General features: G+C 33.7%; 1 protein-coding gene across 1 annotated transcript in view; it reads left to right on the forward strand.

Moving 5' to 3' along the window:
* The window catches only part of LOC150104065 (uncharacterized), a 387,411-nt gene that overhangs the window by 109,340 nt on the left and 260,611 nt on the right, over positions 1-17,460 (forward strand). Inside the window, 2 exon segments of the mRNA XM_090396391.1 lie at positions 1,908-3,291; positions 13,796-14,056. Coding sequence (XP_090252517.1) covers positions 1,908-3,291; positions 13,796-14,056 — 1,645 coding nt within the window.

Below are 17,460 nucleotides of genomic sequence, written 5' to 3' on the forward strand. Positions count from 1 at the left end.
TTATTTAATTCAGAAGAATTAAATAATTCGTGTTTTCGTTCCCCGAAATAGGCAAAGTGGTCCGAGGATACATATAAATAACCAAAATAATACACTGGCTTGAAGCCTTCTGCCTCAGTCGTGATGCCAACTAAATCAAACCTAAATTATTTAATTATTCAATTAAATTATTACTAAATTATTTAATTATTTAAATTATTTAATTCGGAAGAATTAAATAATTCGTGTTTTCGTTCCCCGAAATAGGCAAAGTGGTCCAAGGATACATGTAAATAACCAAAATAATACACTGGCTTGAAGCCTTCTCTGCCTCAGTCGTGATGCCAACTAAATCAAACCAAATCTGATTTAACATCAAACCACCGCACAATTTCTTGTGCAGCCTTCATGATTTTCGTTCTACGCATCTGTGTATCGACTAAGCTTACAACCAGGCTGTCAATATTCACATGATTACTTGGCCCTTTTATTGTAATTTAAAAAATTTGGTCTAATAACCGTTATTTGGCATATAGCTTATTTTGTGCCTAATTTTCCAGTCAATTATTCTTCTTATTTTATTTTATTTTATTATTTTTTTAATGTGTGCTTGCATAAATATTTTCTGGAACTCGGTGCGTAAATTTCTTTATAATTCGGGTATTCTATTTTATTTTCTTAATAAAAATAAATGAACACGACAATCTGTTTCTGTTCTGGGATTGGATTATTTGTTCAAGCGTTCTGGAGTATGAGTATAGCTAATGGAAAACTTTTTCTGCTGCTATTTTCTTTCTTTAGGAGACGAGTCACTAGAAATATCTGGTCTGAAATACAATCATATTTCATGTCAGATATAAAGAACTCCAGCTGCCTTTGCACATACCAGAATTTTTTTATTTTAAGTATTGATATGATTGCATTCCTCCTAGATATTTTCCATTAGTTGTCAATTTCTGACTATTTTAGTACTTGTTACCTCATTTATTTATTTTTCAAAGTAATTACTTTAGACATCCAAAATATCCTTATCTACAGATTTTTCCTCGCACTTCTATGATCATTATTTTATGATACTTTACCATAAGCCTAATTGATAGCGTCCAAAATGTATTGACACCCTCACGGTATTTGTTCTATATTATTTTCAAAAGCTTCTCTTGGCTTTTGTTTGGCTACTTTGACCGTAAAGTTTGCCCATGTGGTTTTCTGTATTCTCTAAGAGTACATGCTGATTACTAGTTAGGAGCCTTTTAATATTTCTCTCCTTTTTTGGACACTGATTTTCAGTAGAATGCTTAAAATCTTTGCAGACTTCATTACATGCTTTACTTTCGGAGTCATTCAATGATTTCTTCATTTGGTTTATTTATATTGAATATTATTTCTACAATGGTTTCTTGATTAACAAAATTATGATTCACGCGAAAAATTTCAAAAGTATATTTTATGTTTTTTTTTATTAATTTGACTTAATAATGGTGCTTAGGGTAATTCTGATTGTATAAGTTGTTCTTAACATCCCGACTTCATTTCAATTTTATTTGATCTGTAGAAAAGTAATATTTTTTACTCCGATTTTCTTCCTTTAGAAGATGAACCAGTAGAAAAATATCGTTGTATATACAAACTAGACGGGCTATCGGCAAAGTCTGCATATATAACGAGCTATGTCTGGCGCAGTATGAGCGTGTTCATGTAGTTTTTCGCTAACAGCAAAGTACACTTAAGTATTTTGTCCACATTAGCTGAATATTTTTTTTGAACAATGGATTAATATCGATCTAGGATCTATATTTGCACTTCGTAGTGAAATATTTGTGCAAAGTTTCTCATTGCAATATAAGATTTCAAATCTAATTAGATTGCTTAAAGCTCAAAAAATATATGCACTATAAATATATAAAAACTTTAATTTTTTTTTCCAGCATGGATGACAGTAGCTCTTTGAGCAGTGGCATTAGCGATAATAATGCAGATTTTAGCACTGATGACAACCTCACTGGCTCTCCTGTTAACTCCGAAACTAACATTTATGGGAGACTGAAAAAACAAGAAAATTTTTCTAAATTTTCTCTTCCGTCTAGTGGAACGCACAGGGAATTTACTAGAACAGGAAGAAGCGGATCCGCTGAAAATTCAGTCAGAAGTGCTAAAAGGACTAATGTTAAAAAGACCGATAGTTCAATGCAGACAGAATCCAGCGCCTTCCATCACACTTCATGGAAGAGACATTTACCTGAGATGAATGCTGCAGTGGCGTCTGGTAAAGGTGATGGTGAACTAAATAGAAGAAAAGAGAAAAAAAGTGGAAATACATCTGTCCTGTCATTTTCGTCATCATCATCATGTTCTTCTGGAAGAAAAGGTACTAACTATTTTGCCGAGAGACACGGGTCAAATGAATTTCAGAAGTTCCGGCATAAGCAGTTAGCGTCAAGAATAGAAGAAGGTGACAACGACACGTCGAAAGATAAAGATTATATTAGCATAAATATGGGCCTGGGACTAAAGCCTAGCAAAAACTGCTCCGATCCGTTACCTCATGGCTCTCAAGAATTCCGCAGTGATGTTAGAAAGGCAACTGGAAGACTGACAGTATCGGCGGCGAACTCTTTGTCGAAAAGGGCAACTCCCCTCTACACCAATAGCAAATGTAACGACACAGTGGACAACACTAACAATAAAGGATGTTTGGATCAGGTTATTGAGCACCACAGTGAACATCTAGATGGCACAGATAATTCTGCAGCTTACACCACTGGACCGTTGTCTTCGATTCTTCGCTCTGGTCCCTATCAAACAAGCCCGAGTGGGGTTCATAAGACGTCTCTAGAAAGAAAAGGAAAAGTCAAGGTATGCGCCAACACACAAACAAATGTAAGAGATTTGTATTTGACAGGGGGAGCCACTGCAGCGTCGCATGCGGATGGTAATTATGGATCTCTTGTATACAGAACAAAACCCTCTGCTGTTATGAACCAGAAAGATGTATTATACGAGAAACGAACAGTTTTAAGCGATCCTGTTAATTACTCCAACGATTATGTGAATATCTCTGCTGTTCAGCTTATTGGTCGAGAACGCACTCACCACCCTGGCCAGATTTTGGTCAAGCCTAGTGATAATGATAATTATGTAACGCTAGACCACCTGCCAATAACATCAACTCTTCCTTCTTCCTCATCGTCAACTTATCTCTGCTTCCAACATCCACCGGCAACTACCCGAAGTTTTAGTGGAGAGGGACTTGCAGATGCGGACAGTTTAGAGTCGCTGTCATCAGCAGGAGGACTCAGTATTCATGCTCAAGTAAGTGTAATATTTTCATTAGTTTTATGAATGTCACCATAACATTTCGCATTATCTGTAATGGTTTTTTTTTCTTTGAGTATGATAGGATTGGAAGTATTCTTTATATTTAAACTTAAGTTTCGATATCTCATAGAATGAATTCATGTTTCAATAATGTTCAAGTAGGAAAGTGATTGAAGAAAATCATTAAAAAAAAGTTGGGTTTTGTATCTAACTGTGATCCTGTTTCTGGTCGCTTCGCCCACATGCCTTATTGCTCTCAACATTAACGCCGTAGTGATAAATGGCAACAGCACGGTATTACCCCAAAAGGATTAAGTAACTAATAATAAAGAGGAAAGAATTTTTTCGCCCTCTAGTTATTCACGATTTCATAATATCTATGTGTTAATGAATTTTGTAGAGTGACCTTATTCCTTAACACAGTAATTTCACATATTTAATTGCAAGCGAAACATCACAGAGGTTTCGTATAACCACCTGTCATATAATTTCACATTGCATAATTTACGTTCTAAAAAAAAGAAGCAGATTTAAATTAACCTGGACAAATTTTTAATAAAGATCCCATTTTTCATCGAGAAATTGACAGATGGATGATCCTAATAGATTTTTTATTATGTATTTTTGCAAAATGTAGATAATAAGCATGGTGTGCTTTTCTTCAGTAGATAAGAGGACTTATATATTTGTACACACATCTGTTTCATTTTAATTACTCTTGAAATACAAATTTCACTGAAGTAATAGGCCTTAGACTTCTTTTTTTTTCCTCTGCCAAACGGTATTAATGCTAACGATTGCGATCCTTTGCATTACTAGATTCTTTAGCCTAATGTGAGAATGTTAGGAATGTTTTCGCCACTGGCAGATAGCTGTTCTGTATGTATAGAGATGCAATGCTGATGGAACCTTCTATGCAGACAGCCAACCGGGTGGGAGAAGTCTTTTACTGCCTGGCAGCGTCATTCTTTATGTCCCTTTTCCATATAGATTGCCTTCTGAAATCACAGCTGCTGTTCTGTCAGATTCCGAAACTATTCCAATAGATGCTGTGGGAGGGGGTTCACTTCGAGATGAATGTTTGACGGAATCGGCGAGTTCGATTTTCTCATTAGTTTTCAGCTTCAGGATGTGTTCGGTAGTTCGCATGTTTCTTTACAGGTTTTGTAACTATGGCGATGATTCTGAACGGTACTGGCGTAATAGGTGAAGTTCTTTTAGATTAATTGTAGTGTTGAGTTCAAAAAAATATACGATAAACTAGACAAGAACATTTATGTGGAAATAGGAAATATCTGCTGAGATTAGTTTTGTACGGCGATATAAAAAATAATTGCAAGTCTGAACAATAAGAAAAAAAGTGCGAATAATTACGTTCTGGACTATGAAGTATTACAGCGTCTCTACCATTGTTATTTCTTTTAATTTCATGGATTAAATTATATATCTGGTAAAATTAAAAAGCATTAGCAGTATTATCGCCAGAACACTTAGCATTGCAAATTAACCTGAAAAAAAAATCTGTTTTATAATTTGTTTTTCTGTGTTGAATAGTCGTTTATGCATCTCAAATTCGATTAAAACGAAGAACATTCTGCTGTGATTATTTTACATATTATTTTTCATAGTATAGGCAGGGCCGGCGGAAACGGGCATGCGGGCGCCGCTACGAAGGGGGGGGGGCGCCGGGACACGGGTCATAAGTTCATTTTTAAGAAACAAAATTTTTATCATAAAAACAAAAAATTCTAAGAATGATCAACATTAAAATAAATAAGGCCGGATACACCGAATAAAAATTTTTAAAAAATTGTATATTGCCGGCTATTTACAATTTTGCAGCGAGAGCAGGCTAAATGCTTGCCTCCAGAATCTAAAGTGAAAAGTTTTTATGCGCAGAAACGAATTTTCGTACAAAACATTTGTTGCTAAGTAACCAGTCATATGGTACTGTAAAAACTCGATTGTAGCTTAAATATTCCAAAGCACATTACATTCGATTGTTTACTTAGGTTAAGTCCCATGTGAATATTGTGAAAATAAACTTTGTTTGTCTCTGTATAGTTTGTTTTAGATGTTATTGTAAATAACACTCTGGAAGTTAACTGTATATACTGCTTTAATAAGAATATGTTAGATGTTAAAAACAAACGCAATGTTTATATCGCCGAAGCTGCATGTAATAGATCTACATGGCAGCATTAGAAAGATTGTTGTTAAAATTTGTTTGTATGAGAAAGGCTTGCAGGCTCTAAGTGTAAACATCTGCTAAGTCAGTCAGAAAGGTTCAAACAACTTTCCGATGGTCGGCAACTTACAATTAAAAGAAAACGGAGGAGAACAAAAGGCGTGCCGAACTTGAAACTTAAGATGAAAGAATCATACTGATTCTTTGGGGATTGCCAAACTTCATGCAAGGTCTCAGAGGAGGTATAATAAAAAGGGACTGAAGCAAACAGAAGGGGCTGCATGGATCCAGAGATTGCTGCAGAAGTAATGGGGGTAAGGTTCCAGAGACGTCCACAGAGAGACAGGAGAGGCTGCCCGGTTCCAGACGCTGTCAAAGAGGAGGCAGCTCGGTCCCAGACGTTGCCGAAGAAAGACAGAGCTGCTCGGTTCCAGACATCGTCAGAGAGCATCCCGGATCCAGACGTTGGTTGAGAGAGGAGTTTTACGCTTCCAGAAAGGAGCTTCTCGGTTCGAGACGTCGCTAGAGAGAAACGACTTCTAGGCCACAGACAGGGCTTTCAAATTGCCGAAAGGAGAAGTCCCAAACGGCGTAGAAGAGAAAAGTTTCCAGTCCAGAGGGATCTTGATTGACAGTTGACAACAGTTTCATTTTTCTTGGAGGCGGCATTTTCAGTTTCTTAGAGGCGGCAATTCAAGTTACTTGAGACGGCAGTCGTCCAGGCATTTTCGGCGAGCCCAAGTAGAGGAGAAAAGGCGAGGCAAATTTTCCGAAGTACCTTCGCTCGTAAGTTTTTCTTTTCGCCGTGGGAGAATAACAGTTTTTCCGGAACTGTACGAGTCCCTTTACATTCCCAGTTGATATAGCCGAAACCAAAATTCCAGATGAAGATCTGAGATGAAAGAATTGCCATACAACTTTTAGTGAAAGACTTTTGACTAATTGTGAGATACAGAGCCTTTGTGAGTTCAAAACTTTTATATAATTCCTCTTATAGTTGTATTAGAAAGACTTTTAAGATATATGTTTAATGTTTAATAAGGTTAAGAAGTGTCCTTAAGAGAATCAATTGGCATGTTAGAAGTTGATATCAAATTTGTAAAGATAACTTAACAGAGAGATTTAGGTAACCCGTAACCTCTTTGCGAGTAAGCTTGGCGTTTAATAAGTAAAATTTGTAAACCGAGAGTAGATAATGTTTTGTGTTAAAGAAAGTATTTTAAAGTTGAAGAAAAAAGGTTCTAAATTTTGCTAAAGAGTTTTTTTTATAGAAGGATAGAGAAAGCAATCTCCCTAATGTTTAAATTCGTGTACATTTCTGTAAATAAATGTTATTTGACTTTCTTGTAAACATAGCACGTAATAATATAAACAAGAGAGAGAGAGAGAGAGAGAGAGAGAGAGAGAGAGAGAAAGCGCGTACAGCTACATTAGAATAACGGAGAATAAAGTATAAAGTAAAGAAAAAAGACATCACAAGTAATTAATAGAAATTACAAGTATACAAAGTTAAAATAATAATAAAATTTTACAATGTCGCAGTAATGACAGGATAGCAACAGTAGATTTATAACAGTACGCATCTCAATAGGCTACTGACAGTAGCGCAGTGTGGACTATTGTTTTGTCTCTGTGTCGTGTTGTGTAATAATTTCTTGTGAGTATAAAATAGAAATGGAATCAAAAATTAAAAAAAAAAGTTATCTGGTGCACAAAATCGTAAGCGTCATCCTGCGAAAGAAGCAAATATTAAGAAATAAACTGGGGCTCTTAATAAATTTGTTAAAATATTAAAATATTCTGATGCAGATTGTAACCAACTCGATACATCAGAAATCAGAGTTGACGAACCGTGCACATCATCCAGTTTGAATGAAAGTACTATTACAACTGTTAAACAAGATAACAAGACGCAGGATTTAAGTGAAAAACAGTTAGGCGAAGATTTCGTGGTAGTTGACCATGAAACTAACACATTGCTAGTCTCTGTAAATTTAGAAGATCCGGGTGAATGGGGAAATATTGATGAAAAATTAAGAGTTGTTTTAATTGAAATGGGGGCCTGTTCAAAAGAAAAATATAATATATCCCAGAGATACATATGGTCGTAAATTTGGCGACACGTATTATAATAGAAAATGGAAAACGGCGAGCTCGTGCCAAGAACATGGCTTATTTATTCCGAAATTTTAAATTCTGTTTTTGCTTTTGTTGCAAACTTTTCGCACCTACTGAATCAAGTAGTCTTGTAGAAGGTTATAACGATTGGAGAAATGTAAGTACAACTTTGCATAGACATGAGACTAGTTTAGCTCACATGAAAAATTTCTTAAAATGGAAGGAACTTGATAAAAATTAAAAAAACAAAACTACTATTGATTGCCAGACTCAAAGCATGTATGAAATGGAAAAGAAACATTGGACGAGTGTTTTAGAACGCTTGATTGAAATTATAAAATTCCCTGGTAGCCAAAATTTAGCTTTTCGAAATATAATTTTTCATATAATCTGATAAATTATATGAAAAGAATAACGGCAATTTTTTAAAATTAGTCGAACTGTTTGCTATGTTTGATCCCGTTATGGAAAATCATGTTGAAAGGGCCCTACAAGGAAATAATAGAGTACACTATTTGAGTAAAGATAGTCAAAATGAAATATTGGAAACTTTAAGTAATGCAATCAGGGATATAATTTTATTATCAATTCGAAAATCTAAATATTATTCCATAATTTCAGACTGCACACCTGATGCAAGTAAAACAGAACAAATGACCATTATTATTCGCTTTGTTTCCTGTGACATTGGAATTGTCAAGATCAGGGAAAACTTTTTCGGTTTTGCAGATATATCAGATTCCACAGAACGTGGTTTATATGCAACAATAGTGGAACAACTGGAAAAATGGAATAGTCCCATTGAAGACATGGGAGGTCAAGGGTATGACAATGGGGCAAATATGAAAGAGAAAAAATATGGGCTCCAAAATTTGCTTTTGAACAAAAATCCTCGAGCTTTTTACGTGCCGTGTGCTGCTCATACTCTAAATTTAATCATTAACGATGCAGCCAAAGTGAATGCAGATACAATTAGTTTCTTTGCAATTATTCAAGAAATATATAATTTCTTTTCATTCTCTTACAAACGTTGGGCAATCCTTTTAAAGTTCGTAAAAAATTATATGAAAGGAATAACGGCAACTTTTTAAAATTAGTCGAACTGTTCGCGAAGTTTGATCCCGTTATGGAAAATCATGTTGAAAGGGCCTTTGTTTCAATGTTAGATTACTAACATTGAAACAGCCATCAGAAAAGCGATGGGGAAGTAAAATTAATGCAATCCGCCATCTATGATATCAGTTAGGAGAAATTTACGATGCACTTTTTGAAATTTTAAATAATGAAAATTTTAATAAAGAAACTCAGCATGAAGCACAAACATTATGTGCTAAAATGAAGGACTACAAATTTATTTGTTCTCTTATAATTTAGCATGATTTACTTAACAGAATAAAGCCTGTGAGTAAAATGCTTCAAGACAAAAATATGAACATTACACTTTCTTTAGAATCTATCGAAAACTTAAAAATATTCTTACAAGAGTATCGATCAGATACAAATTTTAAAGAAGTTCTAAAAACGGCAAAAGAACTGAGTGAAGAGGTGGATGGAGAACAAGAATTTAAAACTGGTGCGGAAGTTCGACGACGAAAGAAGACACGACAATTTGACTACGAGCATCATGAAGAAACGCCACAATCTCCAGAAGATAAATTTAGAGTGAATGTGTTTTATTCACTTCTAGACGTTGCAATGTGTTCGTTAATAAAACTTTTCGAACAACTAAAAGATATGATAATTTACATTTCTTGTATAGATTACTACAAATTAATAACGAAGATTTACGAAAAATTTGTGACGATTTAGAGATTCTCTTGATGGACACCGACAATAAAGACGTAAATGCAATAGAACTATATGACGAGTTATGTGCTTTCTGGGATATTTTTCGAAAGGATAATTTAAATATTCAAAACCCTTTCGATATTCTTAATTTTACTGCGTCCAATAATTTATCTTTCCCTAACTTTTCAATTGCTTTAAGAATACTATTAACCTTACCTGTTAGTGTAGCGAGCGGTGGACGTTCCTTCTCCAAGTTGAAATTGATTAAAACTTACTTAAGAACAAGTATGTCACAAAAAAGGCTTGTTAGTTTGGCTTTAATAGCTATTGAAAATGATGTATGTGCGGAATTAGACGTTAAGACCATTATTTCTAATTTGGTGAATATGAAATCAAGAACCCTAAAATTTTAATAAAAAAATTTCAAGTATATTTATGTAATTTAATTTATTTTATGTTATTCTGTGAAAATTTTATTTTTTGAATACTTATATTAATATTAATAAAATGTTCTAATTATTATTTCTGAATTCTTTTCTTATTTTCTCATCTATCTCGAGTTTCTTTTATTTTCCTAAAAGATAGTTCCACTTATAAAAATTATTAAAAAATGTTTACAACTTACTAAGAATTTAGTAAAATGCAAGAATTTTTTAAACTTTATAGTTCAAATAAATTTTAACTTTAATTAAAATTCATTTTAATTTTGTTAACGATTCGGGTCAGTGAGAAGGCTATAATCCCTGTATCATTATATTCAACGATTAAAGTGAAGTGGCTTTATCAAAATTTGCTTTAACTTTTGAGAATAACTTTTGAGAATTTTTTGAATATTCGGGTTTTTAATGATTATCCTGCCTAGTCAACACCCCCGGTTCGTTACATTTAGCGAATCAACGTGTGGCTGTTCTGTCAAAATTTATTTAAGAAATTTCAAATAATTTAAATTTTTATTAACCTAAAAGAACCACACACGCCCGGATCGTTACAGGGGCGCTTTGATAGACATTGCATGTGGGCTGCAAAGACCCTAGCGCTGGCTCTGGATGTAGGATATCCGTTGCTTTTTTTTTAACATTCTGGTCCTGATAAAATGAATTCTCAAGTATAATGAGACCTGTTACAATTATCAAGTATATAACTTAATAATTATTTAAATTTTCACAGGTCAATTAATAAATGACCAGTGCAAGTTCTAAAAAGAAAGGAATAGTGCGATTGCTTCTTAACGTTTCTAAAAAAAATCGGTCTTTTTTTCAAAACTGGCATCTTTTACGTGACATTGCTTCCATAGCTGATATTGGCTACAGACAACGAAGTATCTAGTTTTGGGATTTATTAACAAAACTGTATATTTCATTGCTAAAGTATTTTGGATAGAGATTTCAAGATTGTTTGTTGACAAAAACGCTGAGGTAAATATAAAAGTATAAAGATCCATATATTTCACAGCATGACATCTAAGCAATAGATGTCGTGTCGTGAAATATATGGGATCTTTATACTTTTATATTCTGAAAATTTTTTAGACAATTCCGCGACTTGATGGCGCTTTCAGTGCTGGATTTATGAATTTAATACGCGCTTTAAAGTCATGTGTAATTTGTGGGGTAGACGACTAACCTTCTTAAATGTGAATTAGAATATTAATTAGAACTTGTGATCTCTCTCTTTTTCTTTCTTTCTTTAGGTGTATCACTTTGCATTTGCCCATTCGTTCGGATATCCACTCAAATTAGAATGTTTGATAAAAACTTAATATTTCAGAGGCTTACTAAAATTTAACGGACGTCTTTCGATTTTGGCTTATGTTTGACGAATTCAAGCAGGTTATCACTAAATAAGTTTTTAGATACGTAAAGATTTTTGAAGTCTTTATCAAAATATTTCTAGTAATTTGTTTGGTTTTAAAATGAGGCACGTAAATCACGTGATATGATACTATGAGCGACCTTTTCGGAACCGAAAAACAGTAAACTGTTATTCAGTGACATAATACAATATTATCACATTGCTGTACGATAAACCAAAGGACACGGTAATAATTTTCTTATAAAATTACTAAAAGCATAATCAGAGTCAGGGACGAATCACACCTTTTGTATGATTTTCTATCTAGTTTTCTTATTTCGGAAAACCATTAAAAAAATTTCGCCTTCTGAATGCCTTTCTTTACCAAAAACTTTTCGTTAATCATTTATTCTATGATTGGTTTCGTATATATTTATGGCGCCTTCCGAGAGATGAATTGAAATTATTAAACCTATAAATTAAGTTAGAAATGGGCACACTCTAAATCAGTGGTCGCCAAAATGGTCGATATCGACCCCAGGGGTCGATATAACATTGTTAGGGATCGATTCGGACTCAGGAGTCGATTGGGGGTCGATAGAAAAATATAAGACATCATTGTACTGGTAATATTTAATTCGGTTAACTTGGATTACCTCCCTCCTGAATGACAATGCAATTAAGAGTGAATCGTAGGAACAGTGACATGAATAAGACCTGTAAGATGGAGCATGAAAATAGTTACGGAGGCCAATGAAGTAGGCCAAAATGATGTATTTACCAATAAACTGATGGTGTGGTTCCCGCCCGGCCGGCACGGCGGGAGCGAGATGGCAACACGTGCACGGTTGCTTATTTACTTATACTTACACGTATTCGATCCCAGTCGCATTTTTGCCATCGACATACAAGTGAGCGTTAATGTTCTAAAATTCATTAACATACATATTATAATTCAATCGTTATTCATTCACGAACTAAACTTCTCTCTGTTAAAGAATTGAGAAGGGCTGGTAGTAATACCAGTGATATTAATACCAGTATATTAATATCACTAGTAATACCAGTGATATTACTAGTGATAGTAATAGTAATATAATAATATATACTATATTATACAAACAATAAACACTGTAACTATAAAATAAACAATCTAAAAACTCACATAAGCGTCTTTTTCGCTTGTCCTATTATAATTATGTAATAGTAAAATAGAGGGGTCGATAAAACATCAAGAAACTCTTGAAGGGATCGACGGTCAAAGAAGTTTGGCTACCCCTGTAGTCTAAATGAATTTTGTGATGCAAACGAAATGGCATTGGTTATCGATTTTAGCAGAATGAAATTAAATAACCATTGAATATTGAGTACCAGAGAAACTTCATCTGGCTGTGGCTGTTTCAATTAGTATCTTATTAACTACGAACATGTCACTCGTGACATGTTCATAGTTAAATAAGTGACACAGTAATATCTGTCAAATACGTCATTCTCTGATTATTTTATTTCTCTTTGTAGAAGAAGAATTCTGAATTTTTCGAAGAAAAACTCTACCATCTCAGTCTGAGATTGAGAGAAACAAGCGGTATATCTATGAAGTGCATATGATTACTGAACGGTTTGTCTGTTTTCAGATACAGGCAAAAAAACTTTGCCTTTATCTGAAAATGGATACAACTTTAGTAAAAGCGTAAGGATTGTTTTTTGCGTTCTTGACTGATCGAATCGTTGCCTTCTATTCTGAGCATATGTTCTTCAAGATGTCACGGAGGTGCCTCACCTGAGTAGATTATAAAAAGCTTATGGATGTGTTTCAATTGTACTGTTCACTTTTCTTATGTACTACTTGGGTGGAAAAGAGACCGAAATTCAAATCCTATATGAGATATTTTCAAAAAAAGATTACGGCAATGATTCTAGACAAAGACAGCTTTCTTCTGTAAAATAAGTCGCTAGTGTAACTGCGTTATGGTCTAAATTAGGTTCGAAGCCATTCTCATACCATAAATCGAATACTGTAAAAGGGAAAATGCAATGATATGTGATATTTGATTGCAATTATAATGTTCTCCTAAAGTAACCTTTGCGGTATGGTGTTCCCGAAAAACTTCTTGAGCAGCTATTTGATCCGAGTTGTTCTACAGACTGGACATAACAGCATAATTAGTATTAGATATTTATGTTCAGAAAGGATTACGTATTTTGCTCCTGTTTTTAAATTTTCATTCTTCATGCTAACCTTACAACAAATATATTAATTGTTTCGGGCATTACAAAAAATATAAAAATACAAATTAATTGCCTAAGTAATAAAGTTAAATTTTTAGATATATTAAGCATCTTACTCTTTGATTCACCCATTTGCAATGTTCAATTAATCAATCAAAAGTGATATAAGCGCGAGCTAAAGTAATATAAAACTATTTAATTATATTAAATACCAAAATAGTGAGTGCTTTCAGATTCATTAAATTCTAGGTAGACATTGTATAGCGTTAAACAAAAATTCCAATTCGTGATGATATTTTAAGAGTCGATTATATTAAAGATTACATTTTATATTTGCTGAATTTCATATCGACTCTGATAACTTGCGCCCATGTTCTTTCACAGATACAAAACGCACGTGCCAATAGCTTAAACCAAAGTCGACTTGTGATGCATCAGAGGGAGGTATCACCATCCCCACACTTTCCTCGTAGTCGGTCCAATTCGCTTCGGTCTACGCAGTCGGAGAAGTTATACCCATCCATGCTACAACGCTCTGATGATCCAGAAGCCTGTACTGAGTCTGAACCTGTTCCGGCTGTCGCTGCTAGTGAAAACAATGGCACGTACACCGGCAGTCAACCAAACTCGCCACGAAGTTCTCAAGTAAGAAATGCCACCTACTTTTCTTACTTATTAAATCAATCGTGTGTGTGTGTGTGTGTGTGTGTGTGGAGAAAGAGAGAGTCCTATCCGTCATTGTGTTATGCGCACTTAATGTCCTTTCAGATCACGGTTATGTTGGAATCATTCCATGTTTTTTTTAATATATACAGTATATTGATCTACTTTAAAGTATGACGCATGACATTTTTTTATCATTTTGCGCATATGAAAGGAACCAATCCAAGTCTTTATCTAAATGTCGAAAGGGCATCCTTGAATGATCTATTTTTCAGGAATTTTGGATCCTGCGATAAATATAACAGGATTTCAAATGACTAATATTACATATTTTGAAAGCATAAGATATTAATCATGTATTAGGATTAATCGATAACATTGTATTATGAAGCAATTTTTGTGCAAATTTGTGCAAATAAGGTCCCCGGAACTTGAACAGTCTATTATAAATGTGGTATTCGAGATCTTTCCTACTATTTCGTGTACTTTTCAATTTTAATATAGTTCGGATAGCTTTGAGTGACTACTCTAATTATATTCTATAACATTGTATCAAAGTTTAAAAACAGTGATCAACTGAATACATGAAACTGATACAGAATAAATTATATTAGAATGCTACTCTCCATTCTTACGCATTTCATTAAAGTAATAACTGTTTTAATTGGAACAAGCTAGAAACAGACTGGTTTTAGGGGCAACTTTAATAATCATGAACTTTCCCTGTTATGTTGGTTTGTTTATCATCGAGATCGAGACCACAATTGCCTCGTATTAGATCCGTGAAAATAATCAGTTAGATATCAGTCATTTAGGATTTTTTTTTTTATGGACAGTCCCATTCGTGAATTTATTTATTCTCTCTCTCTCTCTCTCTCTCTCTCTCTCTCTCTCTCTCTCTCTCTCTCTCTCTCTCTCTTGCTACAACCGTTCTTGTCATTAGACGAATCTTTTTTTTTTCCCTCTTAGAAACAAAGCAGGAGTTTTCCATATTGATTGGACGCTTCCTTAGCATATAAGGTAGAGGCTCTTCAAATAGAGTAAACGCATATAGTTCGAAATGACTGAAATTATTACAACACTAGTACCTATCCTGTGGGCCCATCAGTTGCTTGTCATTTCCCCCTACCTTTTTCTTTAACACACTATCTGTGAGTCATCAGTTTCAAAGAGAAAGTAATGGGATTTGTTGACACCTCACGAATAATAGAATAATATTAGGAAAGTCTGATAGAAGGGCCACTGCAATCGGAAAAGTAGTATTATATAAGGCAGTGTTTCTAAACGTGGGCAATTTGAATATTTTTTTTGGGGGGGGGGGGCAATTAGAAAATGTACATGTACATATTTATATTATACTTTTTCAGAACTTGGCTGACTATCATGTTAAAGGAGAGACATCAAAATCTTTGAGACGTTGGGGTGGGGCATGATCCAAAAAAGGTTGAGAAACACTGGTATAAGGCTTACAAAGCTGTAGAGCAACATATTACTTCTTTACTCTTCCTAAATTCAGAATTCTATTTGTTACGTATAAAGAATATACCGTTAGAAATACTAGAACAGTATTTGTTGCATATTAAAAAATTCCAAGATGATAATATCATATCTAAAATTACATTCAGACTTCAAAATAAAATAAAATAAAATAAACATAGAATAATATGAGAGTTTACAACTTATCAAAGTTTTCGTGGGGAGTATGTATTTTGCATATTCCCCACGTAAACTTTGGGCTAAAGAAAACTTTTATGATTGAAACTGATACATACTGTGCCAATTTTTTTTTATTACGATCTACGAATTTAATAGTTTTCCTTCATAAAGTGAAGAAAGCTGACATTCCAGTAAAAAACTTCATTGCTTCATTTTCTGTATTTTAAATTTAGTTTTAAGAATAATTTTGGAACAATTTCTAATTTTAGAAATATGTTTTCTATGTACTGCATTTGTTTTGAACATTTCAGAATGATTTAATTAACGGACCTCTTTCTTCTACCTTGAAAGAGGCGAATGTCTTTTTCTCTCCTTATATAGAGTTGGTAACTAAGAAGTGATTTCAAGAATTTTTGGAACATTAAGTTCACTTCTTATTTTCTTTCCAGCGCTATCCATTATTCTTATCATTATATTATCGTTTTTAATACTCAAGCTAATCTCCCTAATTCTGAATTACATGGAATTTATTATTACGTGACACTTCAGTGCGTCCAGGAACTCATCATAGGAGGACACTCCACTTCATTCCACACAGCCCAAGTATGTTTTGCATTAGGATGAATTGCACTGTTTCTCGAATTGAAACATTTTTATAATATATGAATATTTCTAGTCTAAAAAAGTATTGTTCAGCTGTACCCTATTGCATATCAATGATTTTAATACCTTCTAAAAATAAATTCTTTCCTTAAAAAATGCGCTGGATTAGTTACTTATAAGTTAATTTTGAAAAAGATCGTGTAAACCTCTTGTTATTTATACAACTGAACGTTGTAGCATCACAATAACGTTGTGACGGTATTTTATATCCTACATCAGAAATATCGAAGATGCGATCCCGTTAAAGTATTTTATGCTACTCTGTAGATCGAAGTGATCCATTAAATGCAGCCCTTTCCTTCATTTTTCAATAAACGTATATTGATTTTCACAGTCTCTAAATAATCAAATCGTAGTCAGGTCATTCACAAGCACGCAGCTGTAAAAAGCTAATGTGGAATTTATTTATTTTTTCTCTTTTTTAAAGATAATGACGAGTTGTGCTGCTTCAAATTAACTTTAAAGCAGCACAAACGCGAGCTTTGAATTCTTGGCCTGAATTACTTTTCTGCGAAACAAAACTTTTCCCATATAGAAGCCACTTTTTTTTTTTTTTTTGACAAATAATATTACTGAAGAATTCCAACTCAGAACAACTGTGAAAGACAAAATGTTTTGCATTTTTGTTGCAAAATATGCATGATAGTTTGATAGTTTTTGTCTATGATATTAAATTGATGTTTCTATAGTGCATTAAAATGCACTACAGAAACGAATTGGTAACATTCCAGATACCAGCAATAGCAGTCCATTAAGTTTCCCGTGCAAATAACTCATCAAATCATGCTACGAAATCTCGCGTACGTTGCGAGGATTTTCTTGAAAAATTTCTGTGAAAAATTACGAGTTAAATGAGCGGATATATGCATCTGTGACAATACCAGTTTCTCATTAAATTTATCCTACAGATATTAGCCTTTTTCAGAATTTTTACTATAATATATTTCTTTAAATCCTTGTCTGGTGATTTAAATTTTTTTTTTTTCTCTTCACGATGTGAAACATAAAAAACTTATAAGTGAGATGATGGCTTTCTTTTAGAAAGCACTTCGAAAGCATAAATGAAT

This window comes from Typopeltis vanoorti, chromosome 8 (assembly GCF_054136105.1).
Source record: "Typopeltis vanoorti isolate ZY-2024b chromosome 8, IOZ_Tvanoo_1.0, whole genome shotgun sequence".
Classification (NCBI taxonomy): domain Eukaryota; kingdom Metazoa; phylum Arthropoda; class Arachnida; order Uropygi; family Thelyphonidae; genus Typopeltis; species Typopeltis vanoorti.